Genomic DNA, 24,804 nt, shown 5'->3' with positions numbered 1-24,804 from the left:
GGAGCTTACGCCACCATTTAATAAGATAGTGGCTGACCAGCCCAACCCATAACTCATCTTTGAGCCAGCTCTGCTATGTTAGAGAAACACATTCTGTTTTATTTCAAATTATTGATCAATTCATAAATAATGATAACTCCAATAAAGTGGTAATTGTCAAATTATTGGTCAATCCATGTTAAATAATTATTCTGATCAACACATCGAGTTATTATTTGACTGAATAAATGTAAAATACCAATGTTCAGTTCATTTAATTTGGCAAATGTAAAATAATTGTTTGTCCCATTACCTGTGGTAACTGTCAAATTATATTTCACACCAATGTGTACGTTAAACAGCAATTCTACACAAATGAAAATGGTAAAAATATTGTACAAATGAACATATGCTAAATATGAAATTACTGTTCATTTTATAAATAATGAGTATCAAATCACTATTCCAATAAAATGGAAAACGTTAGATTATTGTTAGTAAAAATAGACGTGGTAAACATAAATTTATTGTTCAGAAGAGTAACCAGACCGATGAATGCAGCTCAACAGCCAATTCCTTTACATATTTTTGTCTTTGTTTTCACTATCCCCTCTTTAGCATTCCATAGCGTTCCTGATGAAGGCCTAATGCCCGAAACGTCGATTCTCCTGCTGCTCGGACGCTGCCCTGACCTGCTGTGCTTTTCCAGCGCCACCCTGTCGACTGTCACCTCCCCAGCCTCTGCAGTCCCTCACTCCCTCCACAGGCCGACAACTTTCCACATGACATCACAGCACCCTGGCAGCGGCTGCATATTGTCCGGCCCCGCCCCTAACCGCGGCAGGTGGCCCCGCCCACGCCCAGCGCGCGCCGCGCCTCCTTTGGCTTTGCGTAGAACGCGTTTGAAATGCCGTGTTGTGCGCTTGCGCGGAGCCGGCGGCCTGTTAGTCTGGTGTCCGTGTTCTCCTGAGAGGAGGGAGGACGGAACAACAATGGTGTCCGACTGAGGTATTAGGCGCGTGTGAAAGGGTCTGGCGCAGCACTTAGGTTTGATATTCCTTTTGGACAGTGGTGTCTTGCCGGGCTGTGTTGGGATATTGCTGTCCGGGCGCTTGTGTCCTGCTTCTGTTTGGAGCCTCACTGGCTGCAGATAGATCCCAAATAGTAAACACTCCCAAATGAGGCTCGTTCCTGATGAAGGGTATATGCCTGATCTCCTGCTCCCCGGGTGCTGCCTAACCTGCTGTGTTTTTCCAGGACCACTCTAATCTATTCCTGACTCCCAAAGCCTGACCCCCATCTACAAGGCACAGATGGAGGAATTATGAAACCTGGTGTACCTGGATTAGTGCAGATCCAACAACATTCAAGAACCTTGACACCATCCAGGACAAAACAGCAAGTTGGCATCACATCCATTGCCTCCACTACTGATGTTCAGTAGCAACAGTGTGTACTATCTATAAGATGCACTGCAGAAGTTCATCAAAGACCTTAGACAGTACCCTTCAAACCCATAATCCCAATCATCTAGAAGGACAGGAGTAACAGACACATGAGAACACTATCACCTGCAAACCACCTACCATTCTGACCTCCTGGAACTATATTGCCTTCAGTGTAATTAGGTCAAAATTCTGGAATTCCCTCTCTAACCACATGGTGGATCTGCCTACATCACATGAACTGCAGCAATTCAAAAAGGCAGCTCATCATCAACTTCTCAAGAGCAACTAGTGATGGAAAATAATTGCTGGCCCAGCTCATGGCACACCATTGAATTTAAAATAAAGGTCCAAGTACTGATTATTTTGCAACAACTGACAATTTCCCATTGTTCAATGTTACATTTTCCCTACTTACTGTGTTTTTCTTTCTCCAGTTTCAGCCTAAATCCTGTATATAGGATCACCAACAGTGAGGCAGAATGATGGGGAAATGCTTGCCAAGTCTTCATCAATTCTACAAGGAATTGTTGGCGGAAGAGAGGCCCAGTGAGGACATTCCAAAGCTAGCAGCTTTGCTTTCTCCCAGTGTTTGCATGGGTGATCCAAACATTTTTGGTCCTACTAATGAATCAAGTAATGAGACTTATCGTTTCTCTGGGAGCACAGTATCTGCAGATAGTTACAGCATGCTGTATGATAGCAACTCTACCCCATATGACAGTCAGAATGAAATCTCATTGATTCAGATATCATTGATTCAGATGATGTGTTCCAAAATACATTCTGAAGAATTGAATCAAGATGTCAGAGAATCATACATGAAGACCTTAAGAATTCTATTAGAAGATATGGAACTATTATCTAAACTAGTGAGTATGACTGGATATTCTGATAAGAATCATTCTTCCATGATTCATTGCACACCAAGCCATTTGGCCTAACAGATCAATGCCAATGTGTATGCTCCACCCAACCCTCCCAGTGCCTTCACTTCATCTCACTATCAGCACAATCCTAATCCTTTCTTTATTGTGTATGTTTTGGTTCATTCTTTAGATGTGGATGTAGCTGATAGGGCTACATCCTTATTGTCCATCCTTAAGAAGGTGGTGTTGAGTTGCTTTCTTCATCTGTGACATCATTGGATGTTAGGGAAAGAGTTCCAGAATTTTGAAGGAACAGCAACATTGTTCCAACAATTGGTGAATGGCTTGAAGTAGTACTTGCAGTTGGTGGTTTTCCCACGTATCTGCTGTTCTTGTCCTTCTAAATATTAGTGGTCATGGATTTAGAAGTTGTGTTGAAGTTGGTGAATTTCTGCATCCTACACATTGCTGCTACTGTGTCCCTGGTGGATGGTAAAACGTTGGTAGATGTAGTTCCAATAATGTGGGCTGCTTCATATTAGATGGTGTCGACTTTCTTGTGAGTTGCAAGGAAAGTATGATATTTTCAGTATTTTTGATTGCAAACAACTGGAAAAAAGATTGTTTTAAATACAATGGTTGTGGGAGGAATTTTTGCACTTGTAAAAGCAAGCTACTGTTTTCATTTAAGTGTGATGATCACACTGCTACTTTGTTCAAGCGGTCTGTCAATGGTCTCACACCAGGAATTGTGTGCAAACTGACATTTGGCCAATAACAGGTAGCTGAGCAGTTTGTGCCTAACAACAGCTCTCTAGTTCCTGGGTAGCTGAACAGGCTGTGGGCGTGAATGATACAGTGAGAGGCCTTCCGACCTCCAGAAGGGTAGGTTGTGTTTCCGACTTTTTGAAGTAAAAATACCTGCATTCTGAATAAAGCGAGTTGTTTTCTTCCACCACTTGCTGTAAGCTGTTGTCCTTAACTGGTATCTAAATGTCTCTGCATTTAGTGTATCAGTTGTCCTGTGCCTCTTAGAAAAAGTGTGAAAGAATTTGAAGAGTAAAGTCCTAACAAGACAAATGAATCATCCAAACTCAATGATTAGGTGCTATTGAACTGTGGTTTCTTTCCTCCTTCCACACATAAAGCCATTTTTTTTGTCTGTATGAATAGGATATTTAAAAGAGGTTTGACATTTAACTAGTAGAGCCATGTTTGACAGAATCAGTGAATCCCTATTGTGTGGAAACAGGCCATTCGGCCCATCAAATCCACAATGGCCCTCTGAAGAGCAGGCCACCCAGATCTCCCCCATTCCTGTAACCCTGCATTTCCCATGGTTCATCGACCTAACCTACACATGACTGGACACTGTGGGCAATTGAGCATTGCCAATCCATCTAACCTACAAGGCACAAGTCACAGTATGATGGAATATTCTTCATTTGCCTGGATGAGTGCAGCTGCAACAACTCTTCCATGCTCATTTGGGAAAGTGCACTGATTCATGAGCCCTACCATGATCACCATAAAAGTTGAAGATCTAATCAAGATATGCAAAGTCCCCAGTTTACCTGTTTGATCACTTGTGATTTAGAATTTACTTGTTTTAGTAAGCAGGAACCTGGTCCCTGTTTTCAATTAACTTGATTCCAACAGAGAAGTAAATTGGGAAGTTGCATGTCTTGAGCATCCAAGGAGCAGGAGAATTGACGTTTCGGGCATGAGCCCTTCTTCAGTAATTGGGAATGAGTGTCATACCTGCAGTCCCTTTGAAGCAAATACAAGCAATTAGCACTCTTTGAATTTGTTCAGGTAATTTCACATTATATCCCCTAATAGTTCTGTTTAATGTGGCAAATACATCAGGATGCTAAATTTGAAAGGTCCAGCACAAGGGGACTACATACTAATGCTGAAGCCAAAGCTGACTATCAGATGACACATGGTATAATTAATATTGGCTTCATGCTTAAAGTGAGATTTTTAATTTGCCAAGCTAATGTACCTCCTCACAATATCATCTGCACTTTAATAAGACGTTGATTGGAAGGACAAAAGGGACGTTAGTTGTGCTTCCTTGGACCCATTTTAAAAATAATAATGGGGGGAGACATAGGTTCAAATCTAATCAGCAGCTGGTGGACTTATAAAACCTGGAATTGAAAGCTTTTTCAGTAACGGTGCTATTAAATTATTACTATTGCTGCAAAAAAGAACATCTGTTTCACTAATGTCCATTTGCAAAGTAAATTTGCCATCCTTACCTGGTCTGGCCTACATGAGACTCCAGGCCAACAGCAACGTGAGTGATACTTAATTGTGTTCTGAAGTGGTCTAGCAAGTGGGCAACGAATGCGAACTACCAGTAATAGCCACATCCCTTGAAAGAATAAGACTTCCAACTTTGATATCATTGACAGTTTGAAATTTTATTCTGATTTCCAAGTCATTATATATACAGTGGCTTGACTCACTCTTGCATGTCCTTCATCCAATTCTTTTTATCTAACCCTTTCTTACCAAGTGCCTCTGTTTTGTTACCCAGCCTTTTAAGTGTACTTGGCTATATAGATTTCAAGAAAGTATTTGACAATGTCCATTATATTCCCCATATCAAATCCCTCTCTCTCAAAAAAATTCAATTCATCAAACATGATCTGCCTTTTCCAAATCCATACTGGCGCTCCTTAATTGTGTCTCACCTCTCCGAACATGCCTTATCATTGTTTTTGTGATTATCGTTTTGAAAACTTTACCCACTGCTGATCTTAAACTGAACACATGGAATGTCCTTGCATTTGTTGAACAAGGGTATTGTGTTCTCACTCTCCAATCCTCTGGTACTGCCCAGATTGAAAAATTATGCTGAGGACTTCTGTTATCTGCAATTCCCTTAACAATGTGTGATGCCAGTCATTTGGACCCAGTGACTTATTCATTTGCAGCCAGCCTGTCCAATACATCTTGCCTTTCAGTATTTACCCCATTCATTACTTTTTACTTCCTTTTCAGCCACCGTCCTCATCCTGATTGTTGCTTGTATTTCCCTCTTCACTTGCCCTATAAACTTAATTGTATTAGTTTGGTCCTCACATTACACCCCATAAACATCCCTTCTATATCTACCTTGTCAAGACCATTCAGGATCTTATAAATTGCCACTAAATCACCCGTCACATGTTTAAACTTAGTGGAAACAAGCCCAGCCTGTTGAATCTCTCCTCATAAAACAACCCACTCAGCCCAAGTATGTATTACGTTGACATTTCTTTATTATCTATTAATTCCTCTCACTATATAGAGGACTGGTTATTTTATTTATATTTTTACTTTTAGATTTTTATAGAAACTTGCTATTTATATATTTCAAGCTCGCTTCTTCTAATGCTGTAATTTATTTGCCCTGATTAACCTTTTTGTCATGCTCTGTATTTTGACCGGTCATTTGAACTGCCATGTATCTTTGTGCAATTAAAAAGCCTTATGAGACTATGCAATAAAAGAGCAGACGTAGACCATTCAGGCTATCAAGGTGCTCTGCCATTCAATGAGATGACAGTTAATCTGATAATCCTCAACTCCACTTTCCTGCTTTTACCCCTTACAAGGGGGTCTCTGTCTTATGAATGTACAACTTACAAATTCTTGCAATATTGCATACTTAATTAATGCAAGCCCATACAGAAATGTTTTAGTATTAGTTTTAAAGATTTGCATACAACTGTTTTTTTTACATATGACAGTTGTTTTGTATTGTTTTGACTTGCGTGTGAATCACCTTTGGAACAGAATCCCAAATAGAACCTGTTTGCAAACAGAAATTACCTTTCTGATTAAAAATCTGTCTATCTCAGGCTTGAATTCAGTTAAGATGCCAGCCTCCATAGCCGTGCGGTAAGGAATTCCATGGATTCAGTACCCTCGGAAGAAATTCCTCCTCCTTTCTACATTAAAAAAGGGCAACCCCTTACTTTGAACTTATGCCTTCTTGTCCTAAATTCTCCCAGAAGGGGAAACAAGCTCTCTGTGTCTACCCTGTCAAGTTTCCTAAGAATCTTGTACATTTCTTTAAGATTACCTCTCATTTTTCTAAACTCCAATGACCTCAGGCACTACCTACTTGGTATTTCCTCCGTAAACAGCTCCTCATACCCAGGATCAAAGTTGTGAACGTACTCTGGACTGCCTCCAAAGCCAGTGTATCTTTCCTTAGATAAACTGTTCACAGTATTCCAGGTATGGACTAACTAGTACTATGTGTAGTTTTACCAAGACTTCCCTATTTTTACACTTCATTCCATTTGTAATAAAGGCCAACATTACACTTTTTTTCCCTGTTACCTGCTGAACTGCCATGCTAGCTTTTCGTGATTCCCAAACCCCTATGTACTACAGTTTTGTACAGTTTTTCCCCATTTAGTTCCTTTATTTTTCCTGCCAAATCGGCCACCTCACATTTCTCCACATTATATTTTATCTGCCAAGTTGTCGCCAACTTGCTTAACCTGTCCATACCCCTGAGCAGACTCTTTGTGTCATCCTCAGTGCCTCGCTTCCCACTTATTTTTGTCTTATCTGCAAACCTGGCTATACTACCTTCCCACTCCTCATCTAAGTCATTAATACATTGAGTCGTACATCATGGAAACTCATCCACACCGACTAGATATCCCAATGTGACCTCATCCCATTTGCCAGCATTTGACCCGTATCCCTCTAAATCCTTCCTACTCATTTATCCATCCAGATGCCTCTGAAATGTTGTAATTTTCCCCATCTCCACCACTTTGTCTGGCAGCTTGTTCCATTCACTTAGCACCCCCTGGATTTTTAAAAATCTTTCTCCTCTCATCTTAAACCTAACCCTCTAGTTCTGGATTCCCCCACCTAGGGAAAAGATCTTGTCGATTTATCCTGTCCATTTCGCTTATGATTTTGTAAACCTCTATAAGGTCACCCCTCAGCCTCTGATGCTCCAGGGGAAAAAGCCCCACCCTATTCAGCTTCTCCCTATAATTCAAACCATCCAGTTCTGCAATATCCTTGCACGTGGTTTCTGCACCTCTCAAATTTAACAACATCTTTCCCATAGAATGGTATCTGGAATTGGACGCAGTATTCCAAAAGTGGTTTCACTAATGTCCTATACAGCCACAACATGACATCCCAATCCCTCTACTCAGTGTTATGGCTAATTAAAGCAAGCATGCCAAATGCCTTTTTCACCACCCTATCTCAGTCCTAAAAAGCTTATCCTTTATTCTGAATCTGTTCCTTTTGCTTTGGGACCCCCTAACCTACTGCACTGTACCTTGAGCTATCTTCTTTGTTTCTTTTCTTACTGGCACACAGCACTAGAAATAACCCAGGCCACCAGCCATCTTTATGACATTGATATTGATGTGTACTGCAATTTCTGGTTCAGTCCCTTGCTACTGCAGAATATTCTGTGCTCTCTCCCTAATGTCCTTCACCATAGCATGAGGGAAGCAACATGCCACGCAGGATTGAAAACTATTTTTCCAGATGCCTTCCTAACCAGGGAATCTCCTGTAATAGTTCCATTTCTCCTCGTTGTTTCCTGTGTACAGTCTCATTCCCCGTGTTGCTGTGATCTTGACTGCACTCCTTCCAGTTGTAGTCATTCACAGCAGTCTCCAGTGCTGAGTACTGATTGTGTGGATGCTTGACATGAGTCAGTTTTCTTTTTGACTGAAGTCTTTTCATCGATTAGGCAAGAATTAGGATGCATAGAATGGGGTAGCAAAATGCAAGGGATGCAGACAATGGAAATGTGGAGCTGGTTTAAGGAACAGATATTGTGTGTCATTGATAGGTATGTCCCTGTCAGGCAGGGAGGAAGTGATAAGGTCAGGGAACCGTGGTTTACTACAGAAATTGCAACTCTTGTTAAGCAGAAGAAGGAGGCTTATGTGTTGATGAGACAAGATGGTTCAGATGATGCGAGGGAGAATTACAGATCAGCTCGGAAGGATTTAAAGAGAGAATTAAGAAGAGCAAAGAGAGGACACGAGCAGTCTTTAGCGAATAGAATAAAGGAGAACCCTAAAGCTTTCTATAGGTATGTGAGGAATAAAAGGATGATTAGGGGAGGAATAGGGCCAATCAAAGACAGAAGTGAGAAGTTGAGTGTGGACCCTGTGGAGATCAGAGAGGTGCTAAATGAACATTTCTCATTGGTTTTCACTCAGGAAAAGGAGAATATTGTAGAGGAGAAGAATGAGGTGTGTGATATTAGACTAGAAATGATTGAGGTTAGTTATGAACAGGTGTAATCAATTCTAGAAGGAGTGAAAGTAGACAAGTCCCCTGGGCCGGATGGAATTTATCCGAGGATTCTCTGGGAAGCTAGGGAGGAGATAGCAGAGCCTTTGGCTTTGACATTTGAGTCGTCATTGTCTAAAGGTTTGGTACCAGAGGACTGGAGGATTGCAAATGTTGTGCCCTTGTTTAAGAAGGGCAATAGAGATGACCCAGGTAATTATAGACCAGTGAGCCTTACTTCTGTTGTAGGAAAGGTTTTGGAAAGGGTTCTAAGAGATAAGATTTATAATCATCTAGCAAGCAATAATTTGATTTCAGATAGTCAACATGGTTTTGTCAAGGGCAGGTTGTGTCTCACAAACCTCATTGAGTTTTTTGAGAAGGTGACCAAGCATGTAGATGAGGGTAGGGCAGTTGACGTGGTATACATGGACTTCAGTAAAGCCTTTGATAAGGTTTCACATGGTAGGCTGTTGGAGAAAATGCAGAGACATGGGATTGAGGGTGATTTAGCAGTTTGGATTAGAACTGGCTTTCTGAAAGAAGGCAGCGAGTGGTGGTTGATGGAAAATATTCAGTGTGGAGTCCAGTTACTAGTGGTGTGCCATGATCTGTTTTGGGACCACTGCTGTTTGTCATTTTTATAAATGACTTAGACGCAGGCATAGCTGGATGGATTAGTAAATTCGCAGATGACACTAAAGTCGGTGGAGTAGTGGACAGTGTGGAAGAATGTTACAGGTTGCAGGGGGAGTTGAATAAACTGCAGAATTGGGCTGAGAGGTGGCAAATGGAGTTCAATGCAGCTAAATGTGAGGTGATGCACTTTGGGAAGAATAACAGGAAGGCAGAGTACTGGGTCAATGGAAAGATTCTTGGTAGTGTGGATGTGCAGAGGGATCTTGTAGTCCATGTACATAGATCCCTGAAAGTTGCCATCCAGGTGGATAGTGCTGTTAAGAAGGCATACGGTGTGTTAGGTTTCATTTATAGAGGGATTGAGTTCTGGAGCCGCAATATCATGCTGCAACTATACAAAACACTAATGCAGCCACACTTGGAATATTGTGTCCAGTTCTGGTTCCCATATTTCGGGAAGGATGTGGAAGCATTGGAAAAGGTGCAGAGGAGATTTACCAGGTTGTTGCCTGGTCTGGAGGGAAGGTCTTATGAGGAAAGTGAGAGACTTGGATCTGTTCTCATTGGAAAAAAGAAAGCTAAGAGGGGATTTGATAGAGACATACAAGATGGTTAGAGGATTAGATAGGGTAGACAGTGAAAGTCTTTTTCCTAGGATAGTGATGTCAGCTTGTACGAGGGGGCATAACTACAAATTGAGGGGTGATAGATTTAAGACAAATGTCAGAGGCAGGATCTTTATGCAGAGAGTGGTAAGGGCGTGGAATACCCTACCTAATGTAGTCAACTCAACCATATTACGGAGATTTAAACAATCCTTAGATAAGCACATGAGTGATGATAGGATAGTGTAGGGGTACGAGTTGAGAATAGTTCATAGGTCGGCGCAACATCGAGGGCCGAAGGGCATGTTCTGCGCTGTATTGTTCTATGTTCTATAACTATAACCCATCATTCAGCCTAAAAGTCAGGAGGTTTCCTGTCCCTGTCATCCTCTTCCTCCCATGAAAACATGAGCTTGTAATGAGCTTGATACACCTGCTCCTTCAAAAGCCTCTTCACTCTCTTTAGCATTATGAAACTTGGATCCAGGGAGACTTGTAACTGAATATTCAACTAAAATGGGATTTTTAAAAAAAGATTATTAAAGTCAATATCAGATGTGTTGAAAATATACATAAACTGAATTATACCACAGCTTTTCCAAATATTGAGCAAAAGCAGTTTTCTTTTGATTAATCCCTGCATTCTTGAAACTCTGAATAATATATTGTTTTCTCTTCCCAGGTTTTGCTGTTTGGCTACCCAGACAAGCTGTTGTCTCATTTGGCTGTGAAGAGTGTTGCATCATTGATTCTCGTTGAGATTTTGGTGATGGTGAGTATGAACTCAGGATACAGATTTAATAATAGGAAACCCAAACATATAAATAGAAAGCAGGAAACACCAGCAGTGCTTCGTCCAGAGGCTCACTGAAGATGTTACCGAGTATGGTGACGAAACATCTGAAAATGAACCTTCCAGCTCAGCGAGCAAACCTACATCCAGAACCTCAACCTGAGCTACAAATCTTCTCAAAACTTGCTAAGATTGAGGTTCTCTTGGCAGAATTTGTTCTATAGTTCCAATTTGGGATTCGGGTCGTTGGACTCCAAGGCAGTGAGTGGTAGGTGTTAGTATCTTTTGTTCTACGTGTTGAATTCGGTTGGTTGAAGCAATGCTTGGTGTAGCGATGGCTCTTTTGGTCACTGAGAGCTTTCTGGGGGTGGAAGAAGTGACTTTGGGAGTTTTACAAAAGGTGAACAAGGCAAAGCTGCTGGAGTTGGGGTTTACCTTCATCTGTGAGAAAAGGAGAGATAATTACAGTCATAGTTCAGCATTTAAATTTGCTGGAAACACCATCAGAATCTTTGGAAATGGTTAAAATTCATTTGAAAATGAAGCAGCTTGAGTTATAGGTGAAAGAAAGAGAAAAAGAATAGATTAGATTAGATTCCTTACAGTGTGGGAACAGGCCCTTTGGCCCAACAAGTCCACACAAACCCTCCGAAGAGTAACCCACCCAGACCTGTTTCCCTCTAACACAAGGGCAATTTAGATTAGCCAATTCCCCTGACCTGTTTATCTTTGGACCGTGGGAGGAAACCGGAGCACCCAGAGGAAACCCACACAGACATGGGGAGAATGTGCAAACTCTACACAGATAGTTACCCGAGCCTGGAGTCAAACCTGGGTCCCTGCCACCATACCGCTAAAAGAAGAGCCATTTTACCATTACATGCAAATATTATGGTTGATTAGATAGCTTTGCTTTTGGGAAAAAATATTCTATTCTCAGGTAGGTTTCTTGAATATAGCGCTTTTTGCAATGCTTATTTCATTTTTCTTTTTATAAGAAGAGGGATACATCACAGACAGAAGAGAGATGGTGGAAACAATTTGTCCCCTTTCTCATCACCATCTCATTACGGTTATTAGGGCAAATGTTGCAAAGCACTGTGTTGTGACACTTAATAGTAGACATGATACAGGCTTTCTGGGTTAGCTTAAAACCAAAGGAAAGATATGTTTATTCACAGCACTCTGAAATATAGATGTGACAAAAACATTCCATTAAGGCAGACATGCAAGAAAAAATGAATGAAAGAAATTGTGCACATGGGTTACTAATGGAATATCATGAAGCAATTTTTTAAACACATTTATAAGATGCAGTGTTATAAGCCTAAGTGGTTCTTTTCCGTGGTTCTTTGGAGATTGGGTCTCAAGATGAGCTTATGGCTTAAGTTTGTAGCTGACAACAAGTTAGACCCCATTTTTTGTTCTCTCTTTCTCTCTCTCTTTCTCTCTCTCACCCCTGTTTGATTAATGGTATTAGGCAGGATTTCTTTCTTATTAGAGGATGATCCTACTTGTGTTCTGTTGGATTTCAAATTGACTTGTCTCTAGCTGATCCTTGGAATAATTAGATTCTACTCAATGGGGAATGAATTCTGGCTGTTATACATACTTTTGACTAAACTGATTTCTCCACACTTATCTGTTATGTTTCCAGCTCACAAGCACTAACTCTGGGGATGGGAAGCATTTAATTTGACTTTTCACAAATAGCGAGACAAGAGAAGGTGTAAATTCACAAGTGATATTGCATTCTGCATGCCTCATCAAGGGAAAGTACTTCACTAATGATGACGTACATTTTATAAATCTTACAGAGACCTGAGTTAACTTTTTATCATCACAAAAGGTCAACTGACCTTTGGCAGCCATCTGTGCACACTGTCCACCTTCTTCAAGGAAAAGCCCTTTTCAAAAGGATGCAAATTGGATTAAGTTTATATCATGAAAGTTAGAATTATGCTATATCCTTACAAGGCAAGATAGACTCTACAGAGACCAAAGACTAACAAGACATTTAAGAGAATGAGAAATAAGAGTAGGGCATTCAGTCCACCAAGCCTGCCCTTCTATTGAATAATATGATGGCTGATCTACTCCAGGTCTTAACTCCTCTTTTGTACCAGCTCGTCGTGGCCCTCAACTCCCTGATATTTCAAAAATCTATCTACTTCCTCTTTTAATACTTTCAGTGATCTTGCCTGCACATATCTCTGTGGGGTAGAGTGTTCCAGTTGTTCTGAGGTATCAGTTTTAAATATATATAGAGTCATAGAGATGTATAGCATGGAAACACACCCTTCGGTCCAACCCGTCCATGCCAACCAGATATCCCAACCCAACCTTGTCCCACCTTTAGCACCTGGCCCATATCCCTCCAAACCTTCCTATTCATATACACATCCAGATGCCTTTTAAATGTTGCAATTGTACCAGCCTCCACCACTTCCTCCGGCAGCTCATTCCATGCACGTACCACCCTCTGAGTGAAAAAATTGCCCCTTAGGTCCATTTTATATCTTTCACCACTCACTCTAAACCTATGCCCTCTAGTTCTGGACTCCCCGACCCCTCATAATTTTGTAAACCTCTATAAGGTCACCCCTCAGCCTCCAACATTCCAGGGAAAACAGCCCCGACCTGTACAGCCTCTCCCCATAGCTCAAGTCCTCCAACCCTGGCAACATCCTTGTAAATCTTTTCTGAACCCTTTCAAGTTTCACAACATCTTCCCAATAGGAAGGAGATCAGAATTGCACACAATATTCCAACAGTGGCCTGACCAATGATCTTGCTAATCGGATTACCTATACCTTTCTCCAGATCATTTATGTGTATCACAATCAACAGTGGTCCCAGCACGGATCCCTATGGGTCACAGTTCTCCATTTTGAGAAACTCCCTTCCACTACTACAACTGTCTGTCTCCTGTTGCCCAATCAGTTCTCTATCCATCTTGCTAGTACACCCTGGACGCCATGTGACTTCACTTTCTCCATCAGGTTACCATGCAGAGCCTTAAAAATGCCTTACTGACGTCCATATATATGAAATCTACAGCCCTTCCCACATCAGTCAACTTTGTCACTTTCTCAAAGAGGTCTATTAAGTTGGTAAGACATGACTTTCCCTGCACAAAACTATGCTGCCTATGACTGATAATCCCATTTTCTTCCAAATAGAAATAGATCCTATCCCTCAGTATCTTCTTCAGTAGTTTCCCTACAACTGACATCAGGCTCACCGGCCTATAATTACCTGGATTACCTGCTACCCTTCTTAAACAAGGGGACAACATTAGCAATTCTTCAATCCTTTAGGACCTCACTTGTATTCAAGGATGCAGCAAAAATGTCTGTTAAGGCCCCAGCCATTTCCTCTCTCGCTTCCCTCAGTAACCTGGGATCGATCCCATCTGACCTGGGGTCTTGTCCACCTTAATGTTTTGTAGAATACCCAACACTTCCTCCCTTCTTATGCTGACTTGACCTAGAGTAATCAAACTATAATTCCCTAATGATAAAGGCCAAAATTCCATTTGCTTTCTTAGTTGCTTGCTGTACCTTTATACCAACTTAGTAACTTTTGTTTCTCAGATCTCTTTGAAACAACTTACTGATCACCTTAGTCTCATGCCTTCTGGTCTTAGACAGATCTGTCATGAGGTAGGGTTTCTCACAAGCTACTCTCTCTAAGCCTCTAATAATTTTGTATACCTCAATCAGATACATCCTCAGCCTCCTATGCCCCAAGGAAAACAAACCCAACCCATCCAATCTCTCCTCATGACTGATAATTTTCATCCCAAGCAATATCCTGATGCATCTCCTGTCCATCCTCTGCAGTGCAATCACTTCTTTGTTTAGCTGATACCAATGCCTGTTAACAAGTGTTTTCATGTTATTATGGGTGAGATATCGGATTGCATAGATTATAAGAGCAGGGAGGTCATTTTGGAGTTGTTCAAGACTTTGGTTAGGCCACAGTTGTGTAGTGTAGTTCTGGTCACCATACTGTCGGAAGGATGTGATTGCACTGAATGGACTGCAAAGGAGATTCACCTGGATGTTGCTTGGGATGGAGCATCTTAGCTATGAAAAGAGGCTGGCTGAGCTTGGGTTGTTTACTTGAGAGCAAAGAAGGTTGAGGGGATCCTGATAGAGGTGAAAAGATTGAGGGACATGAGCAGGGTGGATGGAAAGCAGCTAGTTCCTTTAATTCAAGAGTCAATAACAGGAGGGAATAATTTAAGATGAAAAGCAAAGTGTTTAGAGGGGATTTAAAGGAGAAAATCCATTTCATCAAGGGGTTGGTATGGGTCTGGAATGGACTGCCTGGGAGGGTAATTGAGGCAGGAAACCTCACAGCCTTTCAAAAAGACTTGAATGAGCACTTGAAGTGTCATAATATTCAAGGCCATGGGCCTAGCGCTGAAAACTGGGCCTGGTGTAGATTTAGTGTATTTTTGGCAGTACAGACTCAGTGGGCCAGAAGGGTTCTGTACTGTATGATCCTACAGTGCTTTGATTAAGCTAGTGTGGAAGGAAAAGTACATGTTAAATGGATCTACATCTACATATCATCTGTTCAAGGTATTGCATAACTTCTGATTATTGTAGCTTTACTATGCTTCCACAGATGCAGACTGCCTATGCAGAGTGTGGGATCACAGTAGCGAGACAACTCCATTTTCTGTGGTGAAGTTTGAATGCACAGAAACAAAACATATTAAAAACCCAGACCACCTCCCCTGCCCCCAACCTTGACCTTATTATTTTAAAGGAGCAAAATGATACCCTTACTGTTTGCCTGAATTAACCTGAAAAGTAAACTGCAGTCTGAACATTTCATTGTTTTATTTTGAATTTGGGATATTTAAATTATTGATTGCCACATTTCCTTTCTTTACCTTTAGGTAATCCCTGGACTAACACAAAACACAATCCAGTGTTCATTACACTGCATAAAAAAAATCCAAATCTGATTGAGTTTATCAAGGTTAATGGCTTTCATTAATCAGTAATTTATAAAATGCCAGTGCCCAAATGCCAGTTTTCAGTGGGCCACTTTAATGTCATTTTGCTACAAAAAACAGGACTGCCAGTGATAGATTGGCAGTGAAATTATTAGTGAATTAGAATGTTTATGGGGTCAGTTATTAATCACTGAGCTGTAGTGTGCCTTCTGCAATATGTCATTTGTAATTGAAAGTGGTGTTTTGTGACCTTCCACTACACCACATTGGAAAGCAAGGATGCAATTTGTAAACGTACTTATGCTTCAGTAATCCATTCAGTAACCATTTTGTATTTTGAACAACAAAATCTTATCATTTAAAATTAAGGCGTTTTGATAAAGTAAACTGGAAGAAATTGATTTCTCTCGCAGAAAAGATCAGTAACCAGAGGACACAATTTAACATAATTCACAAATTAATAATCCTGGGGAAGAAATGAAGGGACAGTGGCATACTGGTATTGTCATTGGAATGGTAATCTAAAATAATCCCACCATGGCAGCTGATGGAAACTAAATTCACTGAATAAAAATCTCAAATTGAAAGTTAGTCTCATTAAAAATGACTTTTGAACTAACCCATCTGATTCAGTAATGTCCTTTCTCCTTCCTTTAGAGAAGGAAAACTGCCATCCTTATCTGCCCTGCCTTGTATGTGACTTCAGACTCTCAGCAATGTGGTTGTCTCTTAACTGCCTCTAAAATTACCTAGCAAGCCACTCAGTTTCAGGACAATTACAGATGGGCAACATGCTGATCTTGCCAGTGAAGCCCATATCCTATGAAAGAATAGAAAAGTAAAGGCCTTTGATTTGATGTAATGATTCCTGCAGTAGAAACAAAGAGGTTATGACTGAGTTGTCAACTTAACTAAACAATAGATAATTATGGCGGCCCGGTGGCACAGTGGTTAGCACTGCTGCCTCACAGCGCCAGAGACCTGGGTTCAATTCCCGACTCAGGCGACTGACTGTGTGGAGTTTGCACGTTCTCCCCGTGTCTGCGTGGGTTTCCTCCGGGTGCTCCGGTTTCCTCCCACAGTCCAAAGATGTGCAGGTCAGGTGAATTGGCCATGCTAAATTGCCCGTAGTGTTAGGTAAGGGGTAGATGTATGGGTGGGTTGCGCTTCGGCGGGGCGGTGTGGACTTGTTGGGCCGAAGGGCCTGTTTCCACACTGTAAATAATCTAATCTAATCTAATCTAATCTAGACTCGAGTATTAGATTTGAGTACTCTCTCTAATATTATGATAAGGAATATGGTGACAGAGCACTTTGAACATTGCAATAGGAACAGCAAATCCTGTCGGATCACAAAAGTATTTAACTAGCAGATATAAGGAAACCAGTGGCTGCAGTGTGTTTGGATTTCTAAAAGGCATTTGATAAGGTACTACACAAGAGGTGGTTTGACAAGATTAGAGGTTTGGGAGTAATACCTACCACCACACAGACAAGAAATAAACAGACCATTTTTGGATTAATTGCCCAAGGGTCAGTAGTTCTGCCTGAGTTGGAATGTAGACAGGCTACAAATGTGGACAAGTTGGAGAATGATGTGGCAAAATGTGAGGTTTTTAACCCTGTAAGAAGAATAGAAAAACAGAAGCTTTTTCTTAAAATAGTTAGAAACTATTGAATACTGGTGATCAGAGGGATTAAATGTTCTTGTACACAAAATACATAAAGTTAACATGCAAATACAGCAAGCCATTAGGAAAGCAAACATCATAATTACCTTTATTGCGTTAGATTTCTCTGAAGTCTGAATGTACTGATTACAGGGTAATTTCAGTGAAGCATAAATTTCTGATGAACAAATAACTTTGTTTGTAACCCTCCCAAAAAGTCCCCCAACTCAAGTTCAAATCAGAGAATTTGGAGGATTCTGTTTGAATGATCAATTAGATACAAATAGAGGGATTAAAACTTGTTTTAACTCCTGGCTCACTGTAAAACTGACATCCTGACCGTGCCAACCAAATCCCCTCTTCTCCTGTCCAACATCCAATCACCCTACATTTGCCTTCTCTCAGTGGTTGTCAGAGCAGCTATATAATGTTCATTCTGAATATAGTGGCTAGAGTACACCTGCTATTGGCATGAAAAGGGGCAAGTTTTCTGTGGAGGTCCACGCAAATTGCCATGTGCATGGTTTGCTGGACTAATACCATAATAGATTCTGTTTCAGAAGTACAGCAGAAAGATCCTGGAGAGGTACCTGGCAACCTTTTGTCTTATCTAGGATAGAAGATTTAGTCCTGTGATTTTGTGTGGTGAAACTGGATATATAAAAACAAAACCTGGGAAATGGAGAATGGGCACGAGACAGGGAGTCACTGGAGAGACTTTTCAGAAACCTCACACAGACTCAGTGGACTGAATAGCCTTTTTCTGTAATAGCCAGTTCTTTGTCAGCTTTGACAAAGGGTCAGTTAGACTCGAAACGTCAGCTCTTTTCTCTCCTTACAGGTGCTGCCAGACCTGCTGAGATTTTCCAGCATTTCTCTTTTGGTTTCAGATTCCAGCATCCGCAGTACTTTGCTTATATCTGGTTCTATGATTCTCTAAGGATTCAGTAGTCCAAATGTTTCAAAATAAAAACCTTAGGCTTTGTGAGAAGTATGAATAGATCTGTCATTGTTGGTAAGTGAGGTTATGACTTCATGGGAACAGGAATTCTCTGCCAAGTGGTATTGCCATGGACACTTGAAGTGTTTCCAAGAAATGGGCTTGCAGTCTGACCATACTGTAATGGGATCACGGTTTTAGATATTTATTCGGGATGCAAGAGGCAGGAAACGGAGGATTACTGTTAAGAAATTTTGGGATCTGGACATAATTCCTCTAATAGTCTGGAAACACTGGAAATTATGGTTTAGGAATTTGCAGACACTAAATGTTGTCTTGGGACCTCAGCTGAAATTCAGGGAGTCTGATAGCATTATCCTGACATCCATCAAACTTTCATTTTAGTCACTGGTTGACACATTTCCCAGAATTGAGAAAATGGTCCCTAGAATATAATGCAACTTAGTCACCATAAACCAGTGGCTCACATAATATGTGGGACATTACATGCCCTAATGTCCTTGTTGTTACAAATCACTGTGTTATCCAACTCACTTTGTTTCAAATGCTAAACAATATTTTAGAAACGACTGAAAGAAAGTCTTTGATTAAGCAACTAAAATTTACAACTAATTGCATTTGACCAGTTGTTTTTATATATAGCGGTGGTTTCCTTTCTTCATCCTTTCTTCATTTAACCTGATGGATTTTTCTTACAAAGCTGTTTAGCCAGCCTCATGTGTTTGAGGTAACAAGCAAAGGTTCCTGCCGAAAGTCAGCAAGTCTGACAGCATCTGTGCAGAGAAAACATAGTTAACATTGAAACGCTAGTTCATTTGTTTAAGATCCCCAAAATCTGAATTTGTTTTGTTTTATTTATCACATAAACCAAGTTTCAATTAAAGCAAAGCTGGATTCTTTACCAGTCTTTTTTTCAACACTTTTTATTGGTAACTTTTAATAAGTTTTGTTGTTGCTTGTTTTTAGAATCTATCTGTGGAGAGTTGGATCAGCAGTTACCTCTACGCTCTGTCAGAAGACCCTGGAAATAGCCAAGCAGCTGAATGGGTGCAAACAATTACATTTGTCATTAAAGAAGTTTTAAAGAGAAAGTCTCTGAATAAGGCAGGTTAGTGAATGTTTGTGGAAATGTCCAAGTCAAAAGCACCCTTAGAAATAGAAACAGTAGGAGGCCTTTCGGCCCCTCAAGTCTGTTCCGCCATTCAATTGGATCAGACTGGTTCACCGTTCTTCATGTTCACTTTCTACATTTTTCCCGTAACCCTTGATTCCCCTACTGATCAAGAATCTATCTATTTAAGCCTCAAATAGATACACAGATTCTGCCCCACAGCTGTCTGTGGCAAGGGGTTCCAATGACTCACAACCCTCAGAGAAGAAATTCCTTGTCATCTCACTATTAGAACATAGAACAATACAGCGCAGAACAGACCCTTCAGCCCTTGATGTTGCGCCGACATGTGAACTAATCTCAGCTCGTCGCCCTACACTAATAAATTAGCACACCATTATTGTGTAGCAATGTTGTCTGGTGTTAGACTCTGTGCTGAGGGGAAACATTATCTCATCCTTCACCCTGTCTAGTCTATTAAGAATCCTGTAATAAAAATAAAAATTGCTGGAGAACATCCAAGTCTGGCAGCATTCGTAGAAAGAAAACAGTTAACATTTCAAGTCTAGTGACAATTCTTCAGAACTTCCCACACGAACAGGCAAGTTCCTGGTATTGAGACTGGCTCTAATGCAATGAGGGGTACATCGGGATCCAAGAGATCAATTGTCTTAGGGGACTCTCTAGTCCGACGTACAAACAGACGTTTCTGTGGCCACAGCGAGAAATCAGAACGTTGTGTTGCTTCTCTGGTGCCAGGATTAAGGACGTCTCAGAGAGGGTGCAGAATGCTCTCACGGGGGAGGGGGGGGCCAGCAAGAAGTCATTGTACACATTGGAACAAACGACATAGGAAGGGTTGAGAGTCTGAAGGGAGATTACAGAGAGTTAGGCAGGAATTTAAAAAGGTGGTCCTTGAGAGTAGAAATATCTGAATTACTCCCAGTGCTACAAGCTAGTGAGGGGCAGGACTAGGAGGATACAGCAGATGAATGCATGGCTGAGGAGCTGGTGTATGGGAGAAGGATTCACACTTTTTGACCATGGAATCTCTTTTGGAGCAAAAGTGACCTGTACAAGAAGGATGGTTTGCACCTAAATTGGAAGGGGACTAATATACTGGCAGGGAAATTTGCTCGAGCTGCTCGGGAGGATTCAAACTAGTAAGGTGGGGGGGGGGGGGACCCAGGGAGATAATGAGGAAAGAGATCAATCTGAGACTGGTACAGTTGAGAACAGAAGCAAGTCAAACAGTCAGGGCAGGCGGGGACAAGGTACGACTATTAAATTAAACTGCATTTATTTCAATGCAAGGGACCTAACAAGGAAGGCAGATGAACTCTGGGCATGGCTAGGAACATGGGACTAGGATAACATAGCAATTACAGAAACATGGCTCAAGGATGGGCAAGACTGCCAGCTTAATGTTCCAGGATATAAATGCTACAAGAAGGATAGAAAGGGAGGAAAGAGAGGAGGGGGAGTGGTGTTTGTCATAAGGGATAGTATTACAGCTGTGCTGAGGGAGGATATTCCCGGAAATACATCCAGGGAAGTTATTTGGGTGGAACTGAGAAATAAGAAAGGGATGATCACCTTATTGGGATTGTATTATAGACCCCCTAATAGCCAGAGGGAAATTGAGAAACAAACTTGTAAGGAGATCTCAGCTATCTGTAATAGGATGGTTATGGTTATGGGAGGGGATTTTAACTTGCTGAACATAGACTGGGACTGCCATAGTGTTAAGGGTTTAGATGGAGAGGAATTTAAGTGTGTACAAGAAAGTTTTCTGATTCAGTATATGGATGTACCTACTTGAGAAGGTGCAAAACTTGACCTACTCTTGGGAAATAAGGCAGGGCAGGTGACTGAGGTGTCAGTGAGGGAGCACTTTGGGACCAGTGACCATAATTCTATTAGATTTAAAATAGTGATGGAAAAGGATAGACCTGATCTAAAAGTTGAAGTTCTAAATTGGAGAAAGGCCAATTTTGACGGTATTAGGCGAGAACTTTCAAAAGCTGATTGGGGGCAGATGTTTGCAGGTAAAGGGACGGCTGGAAAATGGGAAGCCTTCAGAAATGAGATGACGAGAATCCAGAGAAAGTATATTCCTGTTAGGGTGAAAGGAAAGGCTGGTAGGTATAGGGAATGCTGGAATGACAAAAGAAATTTAGGGTTTGGTTAAGAAACAGAAGGAAGCACATGTAAGGTATAGGATAGATCGAGTGAATCCTTAGAAGAGTATAAAGGCAGTAGGAGTACACAGAAGAGGGAAATCAGGAGAGCAAAAAGGGGACATGAGATAGCTTTGGCAAATAGAGTTAAGGAGAATCCAAAGGGTTTTTACAAATACATTAAGGACAAAAGGATAACTGGGAGAGAATAGGGCCCCTCAAAGATCAGCAAGGCGGCCTTTGTGTGGAATCGCAGAAAATGGGGGAGGTACTAAACGAGTATTTTGCATCAGTATTTACTGTGGAAAAGGATACGGAATAGTGAAATAGATGGTGACACCTTGCAAAATGTCCAGATTACAGAGGAGGAAGTGCTCGATGTCTTGAAACACATAAAGGTCAATAAATCTCCAGGATCTGATCAGATGTACCCTAGAACTCTGTGGGAAGCTAGAGACGTAATTGCTGGGCTTCTTGCTGAGATATTTGTATCATCAATAGTCACAGGTGAGGTGCCGGAAGACTGGAGGTTGGCAAATGTGGTGCCACTGTTTAAGAACGGTGGTAAGGACAAGCCAGAGAACTATAGACCAGTCAGCCTGACCTCGGTGGTGGGCAAGTTGATTGAGGGAATCCTGAGGGACAGGATGTACGTGTATTTGGAAAGACAAGGACTGATTAGGGATAGTCAACATGGCTTTGGGCATGGGAAATCATGTCTCACAAACTTGATTGAGTTTTTTGAAGAAGTAACAAAGAGGATTGATGAGGGCAGAGTGGTTGATGTGATCTATATGGACTTCAGTAAGGCGTTCAACAAGATTCCTCATGGGAGACTGGTTAGCAAGGTTAGATCTCACAGAGTACAGGGAGAACTAGCCATTTGGATACAGAACTGGCTCAAAGGTAGAAGACAGAGAGTGATAGGTTGTTTTTCAGACTGGAAGCCTGTGACCAGTGAAATGCTACAAGAATCGATGCTGGTCCTCTACTTTTTGTCATTTACATAAATGATTTGGATGCGAGCATATGAGGTACAGTTAGTACGTTTGCAGATGACAACAAAATTGGTGGTGTAGTGGACAGTGAAGAAGGTTACCTCAGATTACAACAGGATGTTGATCAGATGGGCCAATGGGCTGAGAAGCGGCAGATGGAGTTTAATTTAGGTAAATGTGAGGTGCTGCATTTTGGGAAAGCAAATCTTAGCAGGACTTCTACACTTAATGGTAAAGTCCTAGAGAGTGTTGCTGAACAAAGACATCTTAGAGTGCAGGTTCATAGCTCCTTGAAAGTAGAGTTGCAGGTAGATAGGATAGTGAAGAAGACGATTGGTATGCTTTCTTTTATTGATCAGAATATTTAGTACAGGAGTTGGGAGGTCATGTTGCGGCTGTACAGGATATTGGTTAGGCCACTGTTGGAATATTGCATGCAGTTCTGGTCTCCTTCCTATCGGAAAGATGTTGTGAAACTTGAAAGGGTTCAGAAAAGATTTACAAGGATGTTGCCAGGGTTGGAGGATTTGAGCTATAGGGAGAGGCTGAACACGCTGGGATTGTTTTCCCTGGAGCGTTGGAGGCTGAGGGGTGACCTTATAGAAGTTTACAAAATAATGAGGGACATGGATAGGATAAATAGAAAAAGCCTTTTTCCTGAGGTGGGGGAATCCAGAACTAGAGGACATAGGTTTAGGGTGAGAGGGGAAAGATATAAAATGGACCTAAGGGGAAACTTTTTCACACAGAGGGTGGTACGTGTATGGAATGAGCTGCCGGAGGAAGTGGTAGAGGCTGGTACAACTGCAACATTGAAAAGGCATTTGGATGGGTATATGAATAGGAAGGGTTTAGAGGGATATGGGCGAGGCGCTGGCAGCTGGGACTAGCTTGGGTTGGGATAGCTGGTTGGCATGGACGAGTTAGACCGAAGGGTCTGTTTCCCTGCTGTACATCTCTATGACTCTATATGTTTTAATGAAATCATCTTGTATTCTTCTAAATTCCAATGACTCCCAATGTATTTTACATTTCTTCCTTAGACACGAAGTCTGTGAAAATTGTGCCACCATTTATTAAATTGGGCCTTTGCATTAACCAACTTAACTATGATCATTTTAGACTTGTATTGCATTGATCTGGCAATGTGACCTAGTATTTTGTTTGCTTTATTGGTCACACCAGTGTGGAGTGCATTTAAATTCCGTTTCTTGGGTTCTTCTGAATATTTACTCATTACTTATATATCAGTGCCATTTTTTAAAAATGGACATAACATTTATCTCAATTTTGAATTGGAATTAAATTCATACCTGCCAAAAGAGCACGAAGGTGAATCTATGCACGACCATTCTGACTTTTTCTCCACCCTGCCCCACCTCCTTGATCATCCCATCTCATCCAATCTTCTACCCTCCAGACTTTCTGTTCTCTTTCTAATCTGCCTCCTTCTCATTTTCTGCATCCTCAGCATGGTATATTTAACTTAGTTGGCTTTTACTCTTTCCCTCCCCCATTTCACATACTTTTGCTCTTCTGTCCCTGCCCAGGGAACACTCGCAAATATCATTGAAGTCCTTCATTACCAGGTTATTTGAATTTTGTTGCTTCTGCTGCATTTTATGAATTTGTTAACTGATTTTTGTTTTTTGTTTGGTAGAGTGAGGGTTCCAGCACTGACCACTAGAATTTGGGGATATCTCCCCCTGGAGTTATTGTTGCCCCAACCTCTACCTGCTACTGCAGAATCATAGAAATGGTACAGCACAGAAGAGACCATTTGGCCTTCTTTGTCCATACCAAACCAAAGGCATCCAGGTGCCCTTCCTAAATCCAGCTTCCCACACATGTCCCATAGCCCTGCAACTTACAATATTTAAGGTGCAGATCCAGGTACTTTTTAAAAGGGTTTAAGGTCTCTGCCTCCACTACTAACTCAGGCAGCAAATTCTAGACACCTCGCACTTGTATTCCAGATCTCTGCCAATGAAGGAGACCATTCCATAATCCTCCTTTACAATCATATCTACCTGTACTACTATCTTTAGGGACCAAGATCTGTACTGCTGTCTTTAGAGACCAAGATATCTCACTTAATTTACCCATCTCAGCATATTCCCATTTATTGTGCATTCAGTTAACTGTATGACCTCTCTAAATGCATTACTTCACACTTATCAAAGTTTAACTTCATCTGTCACTCTCCTCCCCAATCCAACAACATTTCTGTATCATTTTGGAGCTTACAGTTATCCTCTATACTATCGACTACATGGCCAACTTGTGTGTCG

The 24,804-nt window shown here is 41.2% G+C and overlaps 1 protein-coding gene across 2 annotated transcripts in view; it reads left to right on the top strand.

Annotated features, from left to right (window-relative positions):
- Positions 1 to 887: 887 nt before the first annotated feature.
- lins1 (lines homolog 1) overlaps positions 888 to 24,804 on the top strand; it is a 36,800-nt gene continuing 12,883 nt past the window's right edge. Inside the window, exons 1-4 of one of the 2 annotated variants that reach the window (XM_072564888.1) lie at positions 888 to 987; positions 1,862 to 2,296; positions 10,508 to 10,597; positions 19,191 to 19,332. In XM_072564888.1, coding sequence (XP_072420989.1) covers positions 1,907 to 2,296; positions 10,508 to 10,597; positions 19,191 to 19,332 — 622 coding nt within the window. In that variant the 5' untranslated portion in view covers positions 888 to 987; positions 1,862 to 1,906. The other variant, XM_072564889.1, reaches the window with a different exon arrangement.

Source organism: Chiloscyllium punctatum, chromosome 48 (assembly GCF_047496795.1).
Source record: "Chiloscyllium punctatum isolate Juve2018m chromosome 48, sChiPun1.3, whole genome shotgun sequence".
Taxonomy (NCBI): domain Eukaryota; kingdom Metazoa; phylum Chordata; class Chondrichthyes; order Orectolobiformes; family Hemiscylliidae; genus Chiloscyllium; species Chiloscyllium punctatum.
Note: the sequence above shows the minus strand (reverse complement) of the source record. Positions and strands in the feature narration are given on the sequence as shown.